General features: G+C 45.4%; 2 protein-coding genes across 9 annotated transcripts in view; one reads left to right on the forward strand and one right to left on the reverse strand.

Moving 5' to 3' along the window:
- The window catches only part of NDUFAF2 (NADH:ubiquinone oxidoreductase complex assembly factor 2), a 160,752-nt gene extending 139,075 nt beyond the window's left edge, over positions 1-21,677 (reverse strand). Inside the window, exon 1 of the mRNA XM_006134416.5 lies at positions 21,340-21,677. Within this exon, the coding sequence (XP_006134478.1) occupies positions 21,340-21,466 (127 nt within the window). The 5' untranslated portion in view covers positions 21,467-21,677. The remainder of the gene's footprint in view (positions 1-21,339) is intronic.
- A 38-nt stretch (positions 21,678-21,715) lies between these two features.
- The window catches only part of ERCC8 (ERCC excision repair 8, CSA ubiquitin ligase complex subunit), a 61,309-nt gene continuing 59,575 nt past the window's right edge, over positions 21,716-23,449 (forward strand). For all 8 annotated transcript variants that reach the window (XR_012905020.2, XR_012905022.2, XR_012905024.2 and 5 more), the window contains exon 1: positions 21,716-21,928. Coding sequence is in view for 2 of the 8 variants with exons in the window: in XM_075932876.2 (XP_075788991.1) it covers positions 21,852-21,928 (77 nt within the window). In the remaining 6 variants the exon portion in view is untranslated. The remainder of the gene's footprint in view (positions 21,929-23,449) is intronic.

Genomic DNA, 23,449 nt, shown 5'->3' on the forward strand with positions numbered 1-23,449 from the left:
CACGGTGAAGTTAGGGAGTCTCCCTTCGAGCCCGCCCCCAAGCCCAGGATGGAGAAGTACTGCGGGCACTTCCTGTTCTCCTCAGTGGCGAACAGATCCACCTGTGGCAGCCCCACTGCCAGAAAAGTAGGGCCACGACCTTGTTCTCCAGGGACCACTCATGGACTCTGAAGGACCTGCTCAGGGAGTCTGCCAGCCACTTGCAAGCGGATGTTGTGCGCTATGCAAAACTCCCAAAGTAGGGTGGCCTCCTTGCACAGCTGGGACGAGCGGGCACCTCCCTGCTTGTTTATATTGAACACCGCGGCTGTGTTGTCCATTGGTACCAAGATCAGGGTCCCCGAGAGTAGGCCCCGGAAGAACTTGCAGGCTCTCCTGACCGCCTTCAGCTCCCACACTTTTATATGAAACAACCTCTCCTGGGGGTCCCACAGCCCATGTCCAGTACGTGAGCAAGTGCGCTCCCCAACCGTCGTCAGAGGCGTTGGTAACTAACTGAGCCGATGGCAGTTCCGTGCGGAAGGGGACCCCGGCACAAACCTCACTCTCCAACATCCACCAGTCTAACGAGGCCACAACATCCCAGAGTACAGTCAGGATCCGGACCCACCCCGCCCTGGCCGAACGACCCCACCAGCCATGCCTGAAGTGGTCTGAGTTTCAACCTGGCATGCCGAACAACGTATGTGCAGGCTGCCACGTGCCCGAGGAATCTCATACATGTCCAGGCTGTTGTCAGCGGGGAACGCTGCAGGTCGGTCACCAATCCCCTGATGGCCTGGAATCTGGATGCCAGGAGATATGCCCGCCCCCACATCCACCCCTGGCATCTAGGGTAGCCCCCACAAGTTCTATGACCTGGGTAGGAGTCAGTTTCTACTTTTCCTCGTTGATGATGAGACCAAGACAATTGAAGAGGGCTCGTGAGAGACCTATGTGGGCAATCACCTAGTCCCTTGACCTGCCCCTGATTAGCCAGTAGTCCATGTAGGGGAACACCTGAACTCTCAGCCTCCTGAGTTAAGGTGCCACCACCTCCATGCATTCCGTAAAGACCTTTGGCGCAGTCGAGAGTCCAAAGGGGAGCACTGTAAACTGGAAATGGCGGAGGGGGACCACAAACCGGAGGAACCTCCTGTGGTCTGGTCGAATAGCCACATGAAAGTACGCATCCTTTAAATTGAGGGACGCATACCAACCCCCCTACTCCAACACCAGAATGATGGAGGCTAGCATCACCATCCTGAACCTGTCCTCCTTTATATGTCTGTTTAGGTCCCTGATGTCCAGGATAGGCCGAAGCCCCCCTTTCAGCTGGGGATGATAAAGTACTGGGAGTAAACCCCCCTGCCCTCCAGATAGGAAGGGACCAACTCCACCGCTCCCTTCTCCTAAAGCGTGGTCACCTCCTGCTCGAGCAGGGCCCTGTGAGATGAGTCCCTGGAGAGGGACAGGGAGGGGGAGAGGGATGGGTGGGAACCCAAGAAGGGGATAGAGTACCCCCGGGAGATGACATCCGAAGCGTCATCCGAAGCGACGCCAACCAGGCCCGGACAAAATGGGACAACCGGGTCCCAAAGGAAGGAGAGATTCGGAGGGTCAATATGTGGTCCCCGGGTGTGCCTGCAAAATGGCTGCTTAGACGGCTGTGGAGGGGGTTGGGTGGCGCCCCTGCCTGCATACGGACGCGGACGCCACCGCCGAGAACGGGCGTTTGAGCCAAGTGTGACTGGAAACCCTCCCCCAGGGCCCCAAGGCCTCCGCCTCCAATAGTCAGGGCGCTGGGCCTGGGGTAGCAGTCTGGCAACAGGCCTATTTGGGAGCTGCCTACGCTGCGGAGCAGGCGTATGGGTGCCCAAGGACCTAAGCATGGACCTGGCGTCCTTGAGGCTATGGTGCCGGGAGTCAGTGTTCTCCGCAAAGAGGGACTTCCCATCGAACATCAGGTCCTGTATGGTGGACTGCAAGTCCATCGGGATTCCCGAGACCTGCAGCCAGGCACTGCGCCTCATTACCACCCCCGAGGCCATGGTTCTAGCAGCCGAGTCCACCGCGTCAAGGGATGCCTGCAGAGACATACAGGCTATAGTTCTGCCCTCCGTGGAGAGGGCCGAAAACTCTTGCCTGTCTTCCAGGGGCAGTCGATCACAAAACCTGTCCAACGCTTGCCAGGTGTTATATGCGTACCGACTGAGCATTGCCTGCTGGTTGGCCATGCGGAGCTGTACCCCCCCCGGTGGCATATACCTTGCGTCCCATCAAGTCCACACGTTTGGAGTCCTTCGCCTTGGGAGAGGGTCCCGGCTGCAGCTGCCCCTCTTTCTGTGCAGCCACCTGCACCACAATCGAACCCGGCGCTGGGTGCGAGTGCAGGTGCTCGTGCCCCATCTGGGGAATGTAATATCTCCTCTCCCCCCGCTTAAAGATGGGGGAGATGGAGGCCGGTATCTGCCACAGCGTGTTTGTGATCTTTGCCATGGTCTTATTCAGCAGCAAAGCCAGCTTAGCCAGGGCATCCTCATGAAGGATTTCCACCATGGGGTCGGATTCGTCAGTGACCGGTTCGACATGCACCCCCAAATTGTCTGCCATATGGCGGAGCTGCTCCTGGAGAGACCTGGCGTCCATAGCTGGCATGGAAGGAGCTGGGTTCGCCAGAGCCTCATCAGGTGCTGCCGCCGCCGATAACTCTCACCCCAAGACCTGCTGCTCCGGTACAGCTGGTGCCGGGGACTGCTGCTGCAACTCCTGCGGCTGTAGCAGAGAACCCACGAGGGGTACCTCCAGGGCACCATGCCCCTGTGGATCCACCCTCATGGGCAATGGTGGGGCCTGAGACAAGGATGCTGACGGAGTGGAGCGGCTGCAAGACCCACTGGCCGGGCAAGACGAAGGGAGCGGGCCCTGCCACTGATTGTAGGCCCTCGGTGTCCAAAAGGGCCAGGGCTGTTGTACCTGTGGCGGCCATGTCTGTTCAAACCCCGAGGGTATCACTCGGTGCCAGGAGGTAGATTGGTACCGCAACTAATGGCGGGACGAACCCAGTGACCAGAGCGACTCCGCTTCAGACTCGGATGACAACTCCGAAGCTGACCAAGGCAGTGCCATGGCAGGCTAGCCCTGCAGCAGGCTAGGCCTAAAACATGCCATGGACTCAGGCTTGCCTGAATGCACGCTGGGCGACGTGTGTACCTCCTGCCCAGGAGGCACCCAGCACAGCAGCACCGACCCCAAAGCTCAAACCAGCACTGGCGGTGCCGGGAGCAGCGTCAGTCGCTGCTGTGCCACCGGTGCAGGAAATGTTGCAGCCAGGGACTGAAGCGGTGCAGGCGCTGACAGCAGCGGCAGCACTGAGGGCTGGAACGATGCCGGCACTGGGGACGGTGCCAGAGCCGCTGTCAAAGTTGAGGCCGGTGCCGGGGCCGATGAAGGTGCACCCCATGCCAACTCAGACAGGCCACGTGTGTCCTGTGCAGGCAACGACGTTAGGTACCCCGACTCAACCGGTGTCGGCCACATGCCTGGAGACCTGGGCAATCCCAGAGCCCCTGATGCCTCCGGTGCCGAAGACAAGGTCCCCTCAGAGGAGATCGGAGATGGAGGCAAGGCTGTCAGCTCAATCAGTTCTTGAGCCGCCTCAAACGTCTCCAGCATGGAGGGGCGATGTGCCGGGACCAGCACCGGGCTTCTGGCCCGATGTGAAGATGTCTTCTTATGCCAATGCCCATCGCCATGCACCCTCTTCTCTGGCGATCTCCCTCTCGAGGCCTTGGACTTCTTCGGCACCAGGGACTGGGAGTGGCGCCGACTGCCAACCTCCTCAGTGCTGTGGTGAGGGGCTGGCCACCATTCTCCATGTTTGCCAGTTAACAAAGCTTGTACTATAGTGGCCCAACAGGTGACCCCCAATGGCAACTTGGACTGCTGGCCTTCCTCTACTAAAAAGAAAGAATTTCTGAGGCAAGAGTGCAGGGGTGCATGCCTACTTAAAGAAATCAGCATGTGCCTATGGCTTGGTGCTTTCTGCACAGATCCACCCTACTGCACTCTGAGAAGGTGAGCAAGCAAACCAAGCCCCGACAACTACTTGCCCCACTGCATTCTCTCCTCAACAGGAGAAACTGGCCTGTTTTTAGTATTCATTTATTTCGCCTTTGGGAGTTTGTCCCCCTAATCCTTCATAGAGCATGGAGCAAAACTGAACTCACAGACTGACTTGCAAATTTTTTAATGGTTAATGATTTCTGCTCTGGGAGAGCCCAGTCTCATTCATTGTCCCTCTCTCATTCATTGTGGACTGAATTCTAGCAAGAACAGCTCTTGAAATTTTGATACATCAAATCTGAATCCTAAGCATCTGATCAGATCCATCAGTCCAGCTCTGGTTACATTATCTAGCTGTAGGCCTAGAAGTTCATGCTTTTATAAATAAGAAAAATTTTGGCTAGAACATAGATAAGCTCTCCAGCTGTTTAAACAGCTTGCAACAAGATTTATGTAAACATAAAACTGTTAAGTTAATGGAACGTTTTCCAATGAGATCATATAAGTATTGTTTGTTTCTTCAGCAACTATTGTCACTAGTTTCTAACTATATAAAAATTGTAATACTGAACTTTATTTTATAAGACAAAATAATAGCAACACAATTTCCCAATGTAACCCAACACTGAGCTTCTTAAAACAATACATCAGCCTATAAACCTCCACTAGCTTTTTACACAGAGATACACATAAATGTGAGGGACCTTGATGCTTCAAACTATTGATATTACTCCAAAAGTTATGTTGATTTAACTGAGATCAGCATCTGGCCTCCTATATCACTTCCCAGAACTACCCAGATCTCCATATACAAATGGACTATGCTTTCTTTGCAAAAACTGTTTTATTTGCAGGTTTGAATTTTGGTTCCATAAAATAAGACATTTTTTTATTGAAAGTTGCCAAGCCAAATATAGGAAAAAGTCATACTTGTAATGCAATGATTCCCAGTATTTTAATAGTAAGCTGTTTGTTATGGGTAATTATTCTTTACCATAAAAACTGTTTAAAGCTGTTTCAAGTATACTTGAACCTGTTTAAAACTCACAGGCTTCACTAGAGTCAATAGAAATTGAGCCAAATATGTGGCTCATTCTCTCAGTAGCTGTCTGAGAAGAATGGCAAATCCCAGAGCTTGGGATTTCCGCCAATGAATTCAGTGGGGTCAGGATTTCCTTTCATGGCTTTTTGTGACAAAACACTAGAAATAGGTTACTTGCAAACTCAAAGTGACAGAGATAATTGCAGGAAAAATAAGTGTTATATTTAATCAATGACTTAATATTTAAGTTCTCTTATCCAGAAAAACAAAAATAGCCTGTTTATCAAAAGTCATGTCATGTTGCCTGAGAATTTCTTACTAGCCATACAACTATCAATCTAAGACTAGAATTTTTAAGTCAGAACAATGTTGTTCTAGGATCTACACCACCAGCTCAGGGGAATTTTAAAGGAGTTATTGTTAATTCACCTTGGAGATGATTACACCAGATTAGTATATAATATTTATTCTTCAGTTCTGATCTAACACCCTACAGAGGTCATCACAAGTGATCTGCTTGACTGTACATCAAATAACTATGAAAATCTCCACCACAATATTTATCAACCATAATACTGAAACAGTCCCAATAAAATCTATTAGTAATTGACTCTGGCTCCTAATCTCTCTCAAACAAACCAAGCCTTTCATTCAGCAACTTCTGCAGAGCACAAAGCTCATGCAGGCATCTCATTTTACCACCTTGCAAAACTGAATGCCTGACTGCCTGCTTGAAGAGTGGAACAGACCAGAAAGATGGCTGTGGCTGAGTGCAGGGCCAGAGTAAGAAAATCCAAAATCATAGCCATGACCATGGCCCCTCCCTTGTTCACAGGAGCATGGATAGCCCTTGCCACTACGTGTGCTTCCTGTCTGAAAGACTCCCTTCTCTCTGGACTACCAACTCTTCAGAAAGGCCAGACCATCTGGAGGATAGGAGGACTGTAAGAAATTTAAGTCAGTGTCTGTCTGTCTGTCTGTCTGTCTCTCACTCACTCACTCACTCACACACTCTCCCGCTCAAGTCTTCACTCGTAACTGTATTAAAATATGGAACTTTGAGATACAGCCATAGCTCTTGACAGGGGCTTCTTTTTATCATTTTATTTACAGATTGTGTGCAGTATAGTTACTATATACTAACATAAATTAGCAAAATAAGATTTTCTTATTATCAGTTCCTATCACATTTTAATGTATCTTTTAGAACTACACAAAACAAAACCATCATTCTACAACCTCAATTTAGGACTGGATTTTTTAAGTGTCAGCCAGTAGCATGCTTAGAAAAATCCCTAGTAAATTTACATAAACTTCATGTGAATAGGAAACTTAAGTTTCAACATTTGCAGAGAGTCTGACTCCCTTTCATTCAATAATGACAGAATTGCATTTCTGCTCAAACTTACACACAGAAACACAATTGGGAAACTCACTTTCAGCAGCTGAATTAAATGTATAACTTAAATCCCATAGTAACAAGCAAGAAGCATGCTTTTAATCTTTACCTCACACACTGTGCTGAAACTGCACACATTTATATCATCATGTTACCAATAACAGCAAGCTAGGGTTAAAGTTGCAGCTTTGTGCTTAATGCGACCATTTGGGTAAGCATTGCAGGTTTTCAGAACAGAATTATAGTATGCAGGAGCAATGACATCAATTAAAAGCATAAACTGACAGCCCTAACTCTGAATTTTTTCCATTCTGAAACACATAAAACTATCTTTTTATGTTTTCTTTTATTTGCTGTGGGGTAGTGTAATCTAAGATAGCAGGATTTATTTACAGAGTGTAATAGACTTGACATAGTATTTACATCACTCCAGTGGTTAAGTAGAGCTAAAGTTCTGACAAAGCACAGGTGACAGACACCAAATAGGGAAATGACATGTACTACTAGAAGATATGTCTGTTCTTTGCCATCTCCTTTACCAAAGGTTCTCCTTCTCCTGTCTCCCAAGTTCTATGTATAAGCTCATCTGAGCAAGCAAAACCATGGGATTTGTATCGGTATATCCTATACCCATGTTGATACACACATGGTAATGCTGAGGCTTTATCAAGGTTTATTCCGACACAAATTTCTTCTGCAAAATTATTTTAACCATCTAAAAATTATACTTACAGTTTAATGTTAGTAATTGCCACAAAAAAGAGCTGTTTTACTTAGAGTATTTTAAGTAGTTGGCTGAGTAAGACAGTCTGATTGACAAAGAAAAATTTTTAGCCGTCAGATTGTTACTCAATAGGCCAGATGACTCCAAGCAAGTTTATTGTGAATACAAGTTTCATTAAATATAAAAACAAACAGCTACAAATTCAAGAAAATTCAGACAATAAGAAGACATAGCGCGCACGCACACATACACACACAAAGCTGTAGAATAGACTTGAACAAGAAAGACAAAGAACCAAGTCTGGCCCTGAAGCCAAAAACAGCAGGAAAGTGATTAAAGATAATGAAATTGTAGAAAATTTATAGTTGTCATACTGAATTCAACATGATCATCAGTTTAGCTTAACCTTGATATAAGGAACAGAATACTCAGTACATGCTTAAGGCCTGGTTTAGCTAGCAACGAATCAAATGTTAAACAGTATCATCTTTAGTCTTTAGCCACTCATGATTTACAAATCAAGGTGAATATTATTATATCATGTCCTAAATCAATCAATTTCCAGTGATGTAAAACAAATGTGACACTATCAACATCCAAATATGTTTTCAAGTCATAAATATTTGAAAACAAGTCTGTAATGATTTCCTAGGATTATAATTGCTTCAACACATACTACATGGCCTACATAGACTAGCTATACTGTCACTCCAGAATCCTTGTTCTAAAAGTTGGCACTTTGTAATGCAAGATTTATTTTTGGAGGGGGGAAAAAAAAACACACACACACACACACACACACACACTTATTTTTCAGAGAGACACACACACACACACACACACACACACACACTTATTTTTCAGAGAAGAGACTTGAAAAAATTCCTATCAACCATGAGGAAAACCAAGTACTTTTAAAGAACAATCAGTATAAGACATTTCTGAAACAATGCTGCCTCCTTCTGGGAAAACCCAGAGTGTCAATTACTTTCCATGAAATCGAAGTCAGTAAATTTTTCCTGCTCAAACACATACTCACAGGCTAGGACAATATTCTCTTGTTTTCTTACTCAAAGGAATTTCACTTCACTATTTTGAACTTAGTCTAGTTATTTTAAATGGTTACTGTTCATTTAAAAATAATCCTATTAGCAAGTTTCCATAGCACTTCAGAACAGAGTGAGAGTGAGTGTAGCTCATTGATTTTCACCCAAACTTGAAAAAAGTCCAGAAAAGAAGCTTTCACCATCAAGCACCACTAATTTTTACAGATTCTAACCTTTTATTTAATTTTTTATTCTACCTCTTCTGGTTATAAAGCAACTTCCAAATGGGAACCAAGAATAAATAACTGCAATGTTTTCCTCCTGAATCTGCAGACAGAGCTTCAACATCTGTTGCTGCTTATAGCTTTCACAAGCTGCAGCAAGAGTAACAACTGATCAAACCTTGTCTGCTGCTGGGAACTCCGTTGGCAGCAGCAAAACAGAAGAATTAGGCCAATGTCACTCTGCTTGAGAACACTGATCAGCAATGGAGTCAGACACTTGGAAAGGGGACTTAAACTGAGCAAACACAAAGTATCATAGGGTTGGAAGAGACCTCAGGAGGTCATGGAGTCCAATCCCCTGCTAAAAGCAGAACCAATCCCAACTAAATAAGCCCGGCCAGGGCTTTTTCAAGCTGGGACTTAAATTCTAGTGATAGAGATTCCACCCCGTCTAGGTAACCCATTACAGTGCTTCACCACCCTCCTAGTGAAATAGCTTTTCCTAATATACAACCCAGACCTCCCCCACTCCAACTTGAGACCATTGCGCCTCCTTTTGTCACATTAGACACAAGCAAGGATTCAGAGAACCAACACTACAAAAACCAGACGTCTCTGGTATTTGGCTGAGATCAAAACAAGAATGTTTTAGTTCTTCCTTCAAGCACCCAGTGTTTTAGACATTTACTAGCCGGAGGCTACAGATGGAACCAGTTAATAGTATACAGGTTCAACCTTTAAAATCCAATATTCTGTGATCCAGCAACATCTGTGGTGCAGCAGGTGGGACTGCAGTCCCAGCGGGGTTGGAGGCAGTGGAGCCGGAGGCAGGGTGGTTTCCTGGCCCCGGCCGAGGCTGCAGAGCCCAATGGCCAGGGCTGGCATCTGAGAGCAGGGCCAACAGATGGGAGGGGAGCCTTGACCTTATCTGGTCCAGCAAACTCCACGGTTCGTGACCAATCATATCAGTCCCACCTGTACAGAGGCAATTATTGCAAAGGAACTACAGCACCTTTCACTTCCATGGTAGCTTTCTGGATTCCCCCCCCCCATTTTATTCAGAGGGGAGTAGTGGAGCGAATAAGGACAGAAGATTGGCTTCTTACTTGGGAGTTTAATGCCCCAAACTACTGAAGAAGAGAAAAAAAGCCTAAAAGGAAAAGAAGGCTTAATTAAAGGAAGAGATATGTAGTAAAAAGTATTAAAGAGTTTAAAACAGAAAGGTGACTATACTCTTACAAATACAGCATTCAGTACACTTTGCACAATTATTTTATACCCTTATGACCAGATTCTAGTTACACTGGGGCTTGTCTACATGAAGAGTTTACTGAGCAGCAAGTTGCGGTATAATCTACACAGGCAAAAGGGCCTCCGCAGAGCAGATCCCCTACCCCCCAGGCCTTCTAAGTGTTGCGCACTTTTCGCAGGGCGGAGGAAAATTTGTGCACTACCCCCACCCCCAGGTCCTGACTGGCCTGGGTGAAGCATCCTCCTTCCCTGCCAGGACCTGCTGAATGAGAGACTGGGGGCGGGAGGAGCATGCAAAGTTTCCTCCACCCTACTCCTGCCCTGCAAGGAGCATGCAGCACCTAGAAGTGCTGCATGCTCCTGGCAGGAGAGGAAGAGGCTTCACGTGCTCCCCCACCCCCAGGTCCTGATTGGCCTGGGGGTGGGGGTGCACAGGAAGTCTCCTACTGTCAAGGGAATGGGTGCTTAGTGAGAATGGGAAGGTTTCCCCAACCCCCAGAGCAATCATGGTCTGTGGGTGAGGAAGCCTGGAAGCATCCTGGCCCCGCCTCTTCCAAATTTTTGAAGTCATTCCCGGCAAAAAATTATTGCCCACCCCGATCTACACTGTAGCAGCATGCCACACACTCAGGCTATGTTTACGAAGCAGTGTTATTTCAGAATAACTGACATTATTTCAAAATAACAGTCTAGGACTACATAGCAAACAGTTATTTACACATAATGTTGAAATGATGTTGACATGGAGAGCTTCTTACTCCAACTACAGTAACTCCCATTTTACAAGCAGCAGGGAAGTCAGAGGTAGAGTTCTCTAACTCAGACTTTCTGCTGTGTAGTCAGTGTTAAAAAAACAAAATAACGATTTCGACTTAAGCTACGCAATTGATGTAGCTTAAGTTGCATAGCTTATTTTGGCTTTGGCCCTGCTGTGTAGACATGCCCACACTGTATTTGGCCTTCAAAATGGAATAGATCAAAACATACTAGGAGTCTATGCAGCCGGTTAGTGCATGGCATACTTACATGCTGCAGGTTTACACCCTGGCTTGCTTTGCAGTAACTGCTCAGCTACAAGTCCTTTAATATACTTACATTGGATTTCAATGGGACTACTTGTGCTTGTGGGTGAAGGTACTACTCAACGTATGGGAAGAAGAATCCAACCCTTAAATTGTAGGATGCATAGCTTTGGAAGGGGGTAGACACATATTTTACTCCTGGCTAGTAAGCATCATGTCAAGTTCCCATTGTTAAGGTTTCCTTTTTGCTTTTTATTCTAAAAATAAACTAATCAGTTTTACTTTGCAGTTCTCATGCATGAATACAATAGGTTAATATTAGAGTTGTGAACATTACAAAGGAATATTTAAAATCAAACAAGTCTCAGAGGGATAGCCATGTTGGTTGTTTTTAAGATACAGACTAAGGGTATGTCTACACTGCATTCCTCTTTCGAAAGATGAATGCAAATGAAGCTGAGCAAAATTGCAAATGAAGCGTGGATTTAAATTTCCCACTCTTCATTTGCATAATCGCATCTGGGCACTATTTCGAAATACCCTATTTCAAAGAAAGAAACGCAGTATAGACATGGTTATTTCAAAAGAAAACCCTTCTTTCGAAATAACCCTTAAACCTCATTTTACAAGGATTAAGGGTTATTGCAAAAGAAAGGTTTTCTTTCGAAATAACCATGTCTACACTGCGTTTCTTCTTTCAATATAGCACTCGGATGCGATTATGCAAATGAAATTCAAATCCACGCTTCATTTGCAATTTCGCTCAGCTGTATTTGCATTTTTCTTTCCAAAGAGGAATGCAGTGTAGACATACGCTAAGAGTCCTGTGGCCCCAAGCTAACAGATGGATATGAGCATAAGCTTTTGTGGGTCTAAACTACTTTATCAGATGCATGGTATGGCATCTGATGAAGTGATTTTGACCCACAAAAGCTTATGCCCAAATAAATCTGTTAGCCTTTAAGGTACCACATGACCCCTCATTGTTAAAAATCAACCAGCAATTTTGTTACAACTTAAAACAAAAACACTGAACACATTTTTACTGAAGTTGGAATCTGAAAAATGTTTGTTTCCTTACATAACTAACTGAGTCCACGTATTACAATTCCTCTGCCAAAAACTTCAAATGGCTATATATATTTGAGCTGGTGTAGAAGTAATTCATACTACTAGATCTTATATACCTCTTAGGCCCTCAACATGGTCCTAAACCCGAGGGAGAATTTCAGCCTATAAGATCAGAGTCTGAATGCAATTACTAAGTAATCTTGTTTTGTAAGTCTAACACCATTGTATATCAATTATAAACAATGGCCTATTATTTTTAAACAGGCTCATAGAATTATAACAAATACCCAGTTTAAAAAGGAGTATTTTGTATTAAGTTCGAATCCCCAAACCATTCCCGCCCATAGGGTAGTTTAACAGGCAGATCAACTTATGAGTTTATGTACTGTTTTTTAAAAATCATCATTTTGATCCAAGAGAAAATAATTGAAATTGAAGGGAAACTATAGTACTTTAGTGCTCCCTCTGTTGGTTCTGTAGAAAAACCTTACCAACCTTAGTATCAGAACTGCACTGATATATTCAAATGTTAATGAGACATTGTGACGGGGCATCTGCTCTGCACTGGCCGTGATAGGGTTAAAATTCAACCCTGTAAAGCCACAAGGAAACAGCTAATTCAGGCAGTGGCTGCAACCAATCAGGGCTCAGCCAGTTCATACAAAATAAGTTGCACATAAGAGCAGGTTAGTTTGCTTCAAGAAGCCCATGGGAGAGGACTAGCTTTCTAGAGCAGGGATGGGCAATAATTTTTGCAGGGTGGGTATGGTTGCCAGGTAGACCCTGCCAAAAAACCAGACACACTTGATCGGGTGGAGGGGGGGGGGGAGCTGGCTGAGAGGTGGGCGGGGCAGGAAGCAGAGCTGGCATGGGGGGGCCACGGGGTTAGACGGGAGGAAGGGGGGGGGACGGGAAGCAGAGCTGGGGGTGCCATGGGGCTAGACGGGGAGGAGAGGGGGTCTGGAGGAAGGGGGTGTGTGTGCAGTGCCCACGGCAGGCACTCCCTCTAGTTGCAAACAGAAGCTGGCGGGGATGGAGGAGGGGCTGGGAGTCACTCCCCGCCCCCCCCCCCGGCTGCCTGGCTTCTGCACTCAACCAGAGGCTCCCAGCTGGGAGGCGAGGTCACAACTGGTGCTGGGAGCCTCTGGTCATGTGCAAAAGCTGAGCGGGGAGAGTGTCTGGGAGTTCTGGCCCCCGCCCCACCCATCTTTTTCATGCAACCAGAGGCTCCTAGCACCAATCATGGCCCTGCCTCCCAGTTGCTCCCCTGCCCCCGCCAGGCTTCCATCCGGCACCCAGCCGGGAATTCAGAAAATACCGGACATTGCACATGTCCAGTATTTTCTGAATTTTTCTACCAGACGATGCGAAAACCGGATACCTAGCAACCCTAAGGGTGGGAGCACATCATCAATGTTAATAGTGGTCATGTGCCAGCTCTGGAAGGGGCAGTACCTTAGTTGGAAGGTGCAGGGCCTGAGGCAGAAGGGGCAGCTCCACTGAGGCATCACATGCAGGAGGGAGAGGACCTGACATGCTCCCCCATAAGGTAGCACCCAGAGGGAACTTACGCGTTACTGTACGGTCCCTAGCAGGGGGAGGAGACTTTGCATGATACCCCATCTCCAGATCTCGATTGGGCTGGGGGGCAGGAGTGCAGCAGGGTGGACTGTATCTTGCCCACCCTGTTCTAGAGGAATGCAAAGACTTGCACTGCGAACAGGACTTCTCGGACTCACAGGCCTAAGGCCTGGGAAGAGGGTGAAGGAACCAGACACAGGAGCCAAAGGCAGGGAAGGGCTGGGGGAACAGAGAGTGATGGACAAAGACACCATTTATAATACCTCTTAGAAAATATTTCAATGTTACTTATTTAACAGAAAAGCTGTCTCACTAATATATAGACTGAGCAAGAAGTTATAGCAAAATAACTGACAGAATACAGTGATGTGTACCACGCATGTGTTATTAGCACTCTTTGTAAGGGAACAAGACATGGGCCCTATGAGTGCCTCAAGAAAAAAAGTTTAACAGCTTTCATTGTTGGAATCTCCTGGAAGAACAGAGTCATCAGCACAGAGGTGCTCAAGTAAGCCAGCATACAAATAGTCAAACAAAAACAAAGAGTGCAGTGGCACCTTAAAAACTAACAATCGCATTATGTGCATAAGCCATGATAAAATTGTTGGTCAAAGGTGCCACCGGATGCTTTGTTGTTTTTGCCGAAATAGACTAACATGGTTGCCCCTGAAACCCCCTCAAACAAAGAGAACTCCTGTAGTTGAGGCATGTGTGCCAAATGAATGACGGGACACATCCCAAAGGACATCCTCTATGGCAAAATGGCATATGGAAAAAGACTAAAAAAATCCCCAAAATTGTATTTAAAGGACGGGTGAGGTTTCAAAAAAATGAATGTAAAGGTGGACAACTGGGAAGAACTCACTCAGGACCACAGCCTGTGGAACCAAGAATTCAATAAAAGGTATGATGGGGTGAGGTCACAAAAGCTCACTTAGGATTGATTCCCAGTGTGCTGATCATGTCACTCACGTGTAATTTCACATTTTAAAAGTTAATCGGTTAAACCTTGGGCCCGGATGGACTAAAGTGGGAGGCTGCCATTAGCTGCTTATCCAGTAACTGTCACCCAGTTAACCCTTTACATCTCTGACATTCTTTTTTTCCTGGGGCTCCCCACTATGCTGTCCTTCTGGACCAGATCCTTTGGTCTCCCTCAGACAAGGCAGAGAGGCGGCATTGTCACCCCCTAAAGACCAATATGGACGCTGAACCACTTCAGCTTTGAGAGAATGCAGTTCTAGGGTACACTACCTAGGAAACCAATCATCAGAACTCCAATCAAATCTGTCTTTCTTGATGTAAAAGTTTTACATAAGGAAAGCTCATGAGGATGTTCACCCTCTATCAATGAAAGATATGTACACTAAGTTCCCTCTGCCCTTCCAGGTAACAATTATTTACACTGGGCCTGATAGTAAACAAAAAAAGTGTTTTTATTAAATAGGAGTAATAGTGGTTGCAAATGTAGAAGTTCAGTGGTTGCAAATGGTTATTAAGTTTAAATGAAAAGAAAACACATAGCTAGTGCTAATTCACTAAAAAACATTGCAAGCAAATTTCTTACCCTAAAGAGCTCTTCTTATTTCTGGAATTATCTTCAGCTCAGAGACAGCCTCTTTTAACCCTGACCTGGATCCCCAGCCCTGCGTTCTCAGCCCTTTGTATTCTTTCAGAGTTTTCCAGGCCAGACGAAGACAAAGGGCTGATGTCTATGTAAGCAATGGAAAGCTTTTTCCCCCAGGTCATGAACATTTTGTTCTACATCCCCTCTTCCATGGAAAACTACCAGGGTCAAAATGGAATCCTAGTACCAGGTGGTAGGATCACATGTCTTACTAGTCCAATTAGGTCACGTTTTATTACTCCAAATTACAGGACAAACAAAGCTGTTTACAAGTCATTAAGTTGATCCACCAAGACATTAAGGCTTGGGGGGGGAGGGGGGGGGGGGAGGACACCACTAATGACTCATTAACGCTTTTAAAACTATGAACAGTCCCATTCTATCTTTGCACAACAATAATGATACATACACCAAAATTGGATACATAGATCCAGCAGAGTGTAACATTAAAATTAATAAGTTACATGAGGTATTTTGTTTAAATTCTTTGAGTTACGTATATTTATACAGTATTCATAAGCTAAACTTCATAAAGCATGAGTGAATCATCACAAAAGGTCTCTGTAGTTATGAGAGGAAGTAGTCCAGCTTAGCAGAGGAGAAAAAAGTTTGTAGAAGTCACAGCTCACAGAGTCAAAACATCTCCTTTAAATATGACAGATGCAGCAGAGATTGTCTCTCGTGAGCGGGTCTCTTCAGCCCCAGCCATAGCTACCATAAAAAGTGAGTAAATTCTTTAGCTCTCAGTGGCACACAGTCATGGTCCCTCAAGCCTGAAGATGCATACTACTACTGCATTTTACATTGTTTTCTCTTTTTAACTACCCACTAAAAATCCTCATATTTACCAAATTTTACTATGGAAAATAGGATCAGTTATCTACCATGAAATAAATGCTGCTTCAATAAAATCCATAAACTTTATGAAGAACTTACGCAATTGCTGAAATATGAATAGTTAATCATTGTAGATTGCAGAGCAAACAATTCATCATGTAGAAAAGCTATCGTGATGCTCTGACAGTGTGCTTACACAATTAAAAAAATAAATATATTACACAGATTAAGCTACATTGTTTAGTGAAATACTTGTCTGAGATACTAAAATTAGTCATCAATCACTGTTACCATCCAGTTTTAGGACTGGCATCTGAAGAGTAATTTCAGAGTTAATGAGTTATGCTGGATGTTCCTCTCAAGACAGGCCATGATGAAATTGTACAATTTAATCACTGTCATTTTCTTATACTATTCTTTTTAAAAAAGTTTAACATAGTATATTTTAAATTATACAAGCGTATTTGGTAGAAAACAGAAAGTAATGTTGAAGAATTAAATATATTTTCTAGAGATCATGAAACATGAAGTCAGAGAAACAATACCATTTGTGACTTTTCTTTGCCCAGTTACATCTGACACTTGAATTTTTTGTGTTTTAGGAAAATGAACTGCTACAATCCTTATAAATTCTGCTTTTAGTCATATTCCTCTCAACGTTTAATCCTTCCTTGGCTTCTACAACTCTTGCAGGTAGTGGGAACAGCACCAGCGGGGCGGTTTGCTTTCCGGTAGACAGTCTCAGCTCATTCACTTAACCATGCACTGCAGTGCATCCTAGTCATGGCCCCTTTCGGACATGCATCGCAAGAGGTACCCATAAATATTGTAATTTCTGCAACTGGAATGCAGCTAGGATGGGACTGTCTCCTGTCCACAAATGCTGATGAAGTTCAGCACCTCGGCATAGCTCCAAGCACAGGCTCTCCTGGTGCATGGAGCAGGCATGGCTAGCTAGAGAGATGCACTGAGAACATACTATACATCACCAGGCAAACAGAGAGAGATCTTTCATATTTCAGAAAGAACACCAAGAGCATGTCTGGTTGGACACCTGAGAGTAGGGCAGTAAAGTTCAAACAGATGACAAAAGAGACAAGAATAGGCATTTTGGTAAGGAGAGAGGCCAGTCAGAAGGTAATACTATACTACGGTGTTCACACTAGAACTCCAGCACACTAACCAGAGTGCAGCAAGCTCTATGCTTTTCACAGATGTGGTTTATGTAGGACACACTAAATGCCTTGCCGGTGTGGATTCCACAAAAAGTTTTAGCTGGAGGCTGATTTACTGTGCAGTAATTTGCCAGTGTAGACTTAGATTATGAAATCTTTGGAAGCAGAACTGTAGCTAACTATTCATCTGGACAGTACCTAACATATTGTGAACAAAAGAATAATTGAAGTGCAAATAAATAATACCAGAAAATGAGTGCATGTTTGTCTCAGTGCTACTTTCCTTTAGGTCAAGCCCCTATCACTGTCCAATTCTTTTTCATTCTATATGTTGCTTCCTCCTCTCCAGTCAAAAAGGTTTATTTTAGTCTTTCCAAAGATTCTACTTCTAAAAGCCTGAAGACATTTTCTATTTGCAATAATAGCTTCTAAATGCATGGGAATTTATGCATACAAAAATAAAATTGTTCTAAAACTATGATCTACGGAGAATGTTCAGGGACAATTAGTTACTAGGGCGCATACCACTTTAAAAGAGTACATAAGACAATAATGTTTAGGACACTAGATAATCTGGTGGAACAATTAAGGTTAGTTTGACATAATTACAGAACATTCCATCACTCCAGTAGTACTATATTACACTCTAAACTAGACTTAATCCAAAACTATGTGCTGGTGAGAAATGAGAAGAATCTGCATGTGTTGCCTGGATTAAAGTATGTATGTGCCATATAAAAAGCAGTCTAATGTCCGTAGAGAAGTGGGGGTGTATTCTATGGGGACAGATACTATTAGAAGCAATTACAGAAGAGTTTATATAGTTTAAGGAGAATAGGCCAAAGAAAGTCAGGCTAGTCTCATGTAAGTTTCCAACTTACATGCGGTGATGGATAGGAGCGATAGTCATTGGATGCTGGGATGTTCAGAAAAAGCTAACAGTTAAACTCAAGTAAGGAGGTGATGTTAGCAGGGAGCCAGGAAAGCCAATGGGAGAAGGTATTGAGATTTGAATTGGAGGATATACATGCATGCTGTTCTTCTTTGAGTTTTAAGCCAGGAGTTGGGGGGAACAAGATGAATTGAACCAAGCAGGACTACTATGCCTACAAAAAAACACTGGACATGAAAATGGCTGGACCTTGAAGTACAAATACATGAGTAAATAAGGAATATTTTTTAGTGAGCACAGAGAAGTTTACCAAACAACAGAACAAAGAAAATCACCTGACTGTCTAAATCCATGTGCCTCTTCCCCTTGTCTCCCTTCATATGCTGTACTTTAAGCTGTAAACCAGGGATGGAATTTCTTTGTGTTTTCCAAGTGTTCTTTCTTTCAGTTACTTTAAAATACCTAGCAACCAAGTATGTTTTATCAAGTTTTGTTGTGTTAATAAAATAACCTTTTTTAAGGCTATGATTTGATTCTTGTGTCCTGGAAGGTAATAGGAGGTCTGTGTATGCCTAAAACTGAGAGGTCAGTTTTCAGAGATTACGTTTGTTTTCTCTTTTTATTCAAGTTCTCGTGTTTGAAGAGCTTGGAGTTCCCCTCTGGAAGAAGTTCCAAGTGCTTCTTCCTGGGTTCAAGAGGAAAGGGGTTTTTCCACTTGGTAGGGGCAAATCACCTCCCAAGGCCAAGGAATCAGTGACCCTGGGGAGCTTTTAAGCAGAAGCCTATAGAGGCAAGGCATTTTTAAGGTCTCTTATGGGCCCCCGCCTTTTGCACTTGGTGTGCCAGAGTAGGGAATAGACTTGACACATGCATATCCTAAAAAGTTTCCTGAATGAAAAATAAGTTCATTAGACAGTCTGTTCTGATTTGAGGTTAAAACAAAGCTGTAAGATAAAGTAAAGATAACCTGATTGGTGGGTTTAATTAATATCTATCTATATTAATTAGTCTTGTTAAATTGTCAAGCCTAGTTCACTCATTTTCTTCTTTCATATATAGGCTTCTAACATGTTCACAAAATGCTTTCCCTGCCATATGAAAATATCATTATTTTACAAGAGTAGTACAAGTTGAACCTCTTGTCCAGGACTCCCTGGTCTGGCAACATTAGTGGTCCAGCAGGACCACAGATGATGCTAAATCAGAGAGCCCCAGCTGCAGAGGTTGAGAGTAGCTGGGAGTGGAGCTGCTCTGGTTGGCGCATCATGCTGGGGCAGTGACCGGGGAGTAGAGAGTCCCAGGAACAGCTGCCGCCCCACATGGGACTGGATGCAGGGAGCAGAGCCCCGCGAGCACACTTGGGACAGCAGAGCCTGGCAGTTGGGCTGGAGGAGGTCAGGCCTCTGAGTTCTCTGAGGGCAGCAGCCAGGAGGGGAGACCCAGGAGAACCTGGATGTCTGACCTCCCTTGGTCTGGCAAATTCCCTTGCTCAGGACCACTCTGAGGGTGCTGGACCAGAAAGGTTCAACTTGTTTTAGAAAGCACCAGGACAGGGAACAGAATCAAATTTGACCACAAATGAAGATCCGAATTCAATATCACAGAGATATTAAACAAGTTTAGTTTGGAGGCACATCCTCATTTTTTGTCTATATCAAAACAGCCCTCAACACAAAATGCTGTTAGCTGAACTGAGAAGGATCACAGTACAAGTTTTATAATAGAGGCAAAATTGAAGGAAAATAAAATTACTTGGGGTTAGGTGCCTAAAGAAAACAATAGAGATTGTGTGGACGTAAAGGGAACTAAAGGGGAAAAGAAAAAAATACCTAAAAGACATGCAGGGGAATTTCTGGGCCCCAGTCTACATTGAGAATAAGCAGCTGGGCAGGAAATAGTCTATGAAAGCAAAGGATAAATTATGGCCATTGGATAGACCATACAAGCTGGAAGCGGGGAAAACAGAGAGACGTAGGGATGGGTATTCTGGGAGACTAAACAGATCAAGGATTTGGGAGGGAAGCAAAGGGAGGCTATGAGAATGTGTTAGGGGTATGCAAGGGCAAGTTCAGTTTTCCAAGGCCAGGATATATGAACAATAGACTAAAGCTCGGGGACAAAGACCACACTGGCCAGTTCACTCCACTGACCCAAAGGAACGCTCAACTGTAACAATAACATTCCTTTCTGCAGGAGACAGAACTCTCCACAGTCCGAAGGTGTGGCATGAACTGCCTGAGAATTAAAGCCCATCACAAACATCAGCACTTTCTATTTCAAATGTCAGGCTCATTTCTTTGCCTTTGTGCATATAAACACACAGCGATACATATATGTATTTCTTTAAAACGCCTATCACAGCAAGAGAACTCCTACCACAACTCTGCTGCACAGAGGTCTCCCTGGGGAGAAAAGGAGAAAACAAACATGTGATACACGATGCAGGACAATGTAGCACTTTAAAGACTAACAAGATGGTTTATTAGATGATGAGCTTTCGTGGGCCAGACCCACTTCCTCAGATCAAATAGTGGAAGAAAGTAGTCACAACCATATATACCAAAGGATACAATTAAAAAAATGAACAAATATGAAAAGGACAAATCACATTGCAGAACAGAAGGGAGATGCGGGGGGGGGGGGGGGTGGGAAGGGGGAGGAAGGAAGGTAAGTGTCTGTGAATACTTACCTGAAGACACTTACCTTCCTTCCTCCCCCTCCCCCCCCCCCCCCCGCATCTCCCTTCTGTTCTGCAATGTGATTTGTCCTTTTCATATTTGTTCATTTTTTTAATTGTATCCTTTGGTATATATGGTTGTGACTACTTTCTTCCACTATTTGATCTGAGGAAGTGGGTCTGGCCCACGAAAGCTCATCATCTAATAAACCATCTTGTTAGTCTTTAAAGTGCTACATTGTCCTGCATTTTGCTTCAACTACCCCAGACTAACACGGCTACATTTCTATCACTATGTGATACACGTGCTGTCAAGCTGCTCAATGAGCTACTGGAAGGTTATAAGGCAGTATAAATACCTGTGCAGTACAGAAGTAGGACACAGGGAACCATGGGGGGGGGGGAGGGTGCTCAGGGACATGAGGTGTCCTCGAGGTGCCTCAGTGCAGAGGAAGCAGGGTATCCGGGGGACAGGAGAGGAGGGTGTGGAAATTCGGGGGGAGGTGGGGCAGGACCGGTGGGAACAGAGACGCCAGGCAGTGGCAAAGTGGGAACACGAGAGGCGCCTGGGGGCAGGCAGATTTGGGGGTAAGGCTGCGGGCGGGTGCAGGCAGAAACGCTACCGATGGGCTGGGCTGCACTGCAGGGAGCACGGGAAGGGCAAGGGCTGTGCCAGAAGCGGGCCCAGCGGGCCGCCTGGAGAAGGCAGGGGCAGCCCCTCTCTTACCAGCCCAGGTCTGGTGCTTGGGGATCTTGTAGTATTTGTTTCCAAACTGGTCACAGCCCACGTGCTGCTTCTCTGGCCCGAGGAGCCGGAGCCGCAGGGCGCGCAGGAACCGCCAGGGCCCGCTCATCCTGCCGCGCAGCAGGCGCTCTCCGCCTGGCGCTGAGACCGGCACCGCCACAAGCCCCGCCCCTTCCGCGTGGGCCTAACCCCACAAGAGATCCCGCTGCGAGTACACCCCGCCCCTTCCATCTCAGCCCCGCCCTTTTCCCCTCTCTTCAGCCGAGAAGGCCGGGAGCGTGCCCCGCCCCTTCGGTCTCAGCAGCGCCCCACAGCTGTGAGCGGCTTGTTCGTGTCCCCGCCCCCCCGTCTATGTTTCTCTCTCTCCAGCAGGCCGCCGACTCTCCAATAACCGCACTGCGCATTGGTCACCGCCGTTTCGCGCTGAGCCAATCAGCGCCACTCTATTTACAATATGGCGACGTTCTTGGGTCTGATCGTTGCTCCGGCCCGCCATGTTGGCTTTCATTTCGGCCCGCCAAGCCGGTCTCGACGATCCGTTGCGGCTGCGCCGGGCTGAATCCACCCGGAGGTAAAGAGTCGCTGGGCTCCAGCCGTTTAGTCTCTTCTCGGCTAGGGCCCGCCTCGGGCTGACCCGTCCGGGCCTGTGGTGTCGCCCAGGTGGAACGGGCCACGGAGAAGCCCCGGGGATTCCCTCTCCTCGTAGGCGCTGTGCTTAGCGTGCCCACGCGTCGGACCTTGCCCGCTTTGGGAGTCAGGACCCGGCGCGGCTCCTCGGCCTCACAGCTGCGCTGGGGGGTAGGGAGGCGGGGCGGAGGCAGGGCCGTGCCTACTTTCACTCCTGGGGGAGGGGCGGGGGAGCTGACTTTACACCCAGCGTCGTTCTCGCCGGACATTAGCAGGTTTCTGCTGGGCCAGAGATTTATACTTGAACTGTGATGACAGGACCTGAATTTGCCCCGACGCGTCGAGCGCCGGGGCATAACGTGAAGGTGTCGTCTATGTATCTTATCCTCCTTTTCAGTTTCAGTGTCAGTGAGTGGAACTAAGGATCATGCTTTTCCCTCTAGGTCGTCTTCTCTTTTTCCACCCTCACCATTTCCCATTAAGCTTTTTTCTGGCAGCTGTTGGTATCAACATTTGAACAAAAGTGAAAAAAGAGGATATGGTATCTGTTAAACGATTTTTCTCATATGATGAACAATATTTATTGGTGAATTAAGGCCTTGTGTACAATGTTGTTTCTAAGAGTAGACCTGTCTTGACTCGAGGAGGTAGCAATAGTATCAACCCCAAGCATTCAAAAGTCGTGTAAGTCCAAAAAAATTGAAAACATGTACGTTGGATTCTTTTTACTTACCTTTTGGAGATTATCTGTTTTCACGTGTCCCTTTCCTCACCACAAAGACACAAACTTCCTTGTTAGAAAATAAAAACTGAGTTTCACGCCTTTCATGGATCTGGCACTTAAATTAAAAAATTGCAAATATGACAAGGATTATGATAAAATGAGAGCTGGGAGTGGTGTGATTTAGACTCCAGCTGTGCTACACTACATATAGCACTGTGTTGTACTGTCTCAGTAAACTAAATGACATTGTAAAAGCTAAGTTTACACAGTGCTGTGCCATGCTTATATTGAGCCCGCTAAAGAGGATTTGTTGTGCATACTTTATACCTGTTTACAGCCACTAATATGAACATCTTGAGATTCATAGCTAAAAGAATGTTAATTCTGAACAAATGTAATTCACAGTGACTTAGTGAAATGGATTGTCTTGATTAAATACAAAAAATTGTGAGTTGAGGTTTACCTTAAGAGAAGTGTAAGTCTTACTTCTCAGGAATCATTGTAAGAACAAAATCACCTGTTAGAGTTTGTATGTGTCTGGATGTGGGATGGTGGTTATATCATAAACCAAAAATTTTTTCCACACAAGGAAACTTAGATTAGTAACTTACAGTTCTTTCTGCTTACACAAGTCTTTCAAAAGAATATGTACATGAATTTCTATGCCCATACAGACTTACGCTAGCTTCGATGAGGGATGTGAAAGTATAACCATTTATATGGTTAACCAATGAGTCTCTG

Source organism: Pelodiscus sinensis, chromosome 6 (assembly GCF_052426305.1).
Source record: "Pelodiscus sinensis isolate ZL-2025 chromosome 6, ASM5242630v1, whole genome shotgun sequence".
In the NCBI taxonomy this organism is placed as follows: Eukaryota; Metazoa; Chordata; order Testudines; family Trionychidae; genus Pelodiscus; species Pelodiscus sinensis.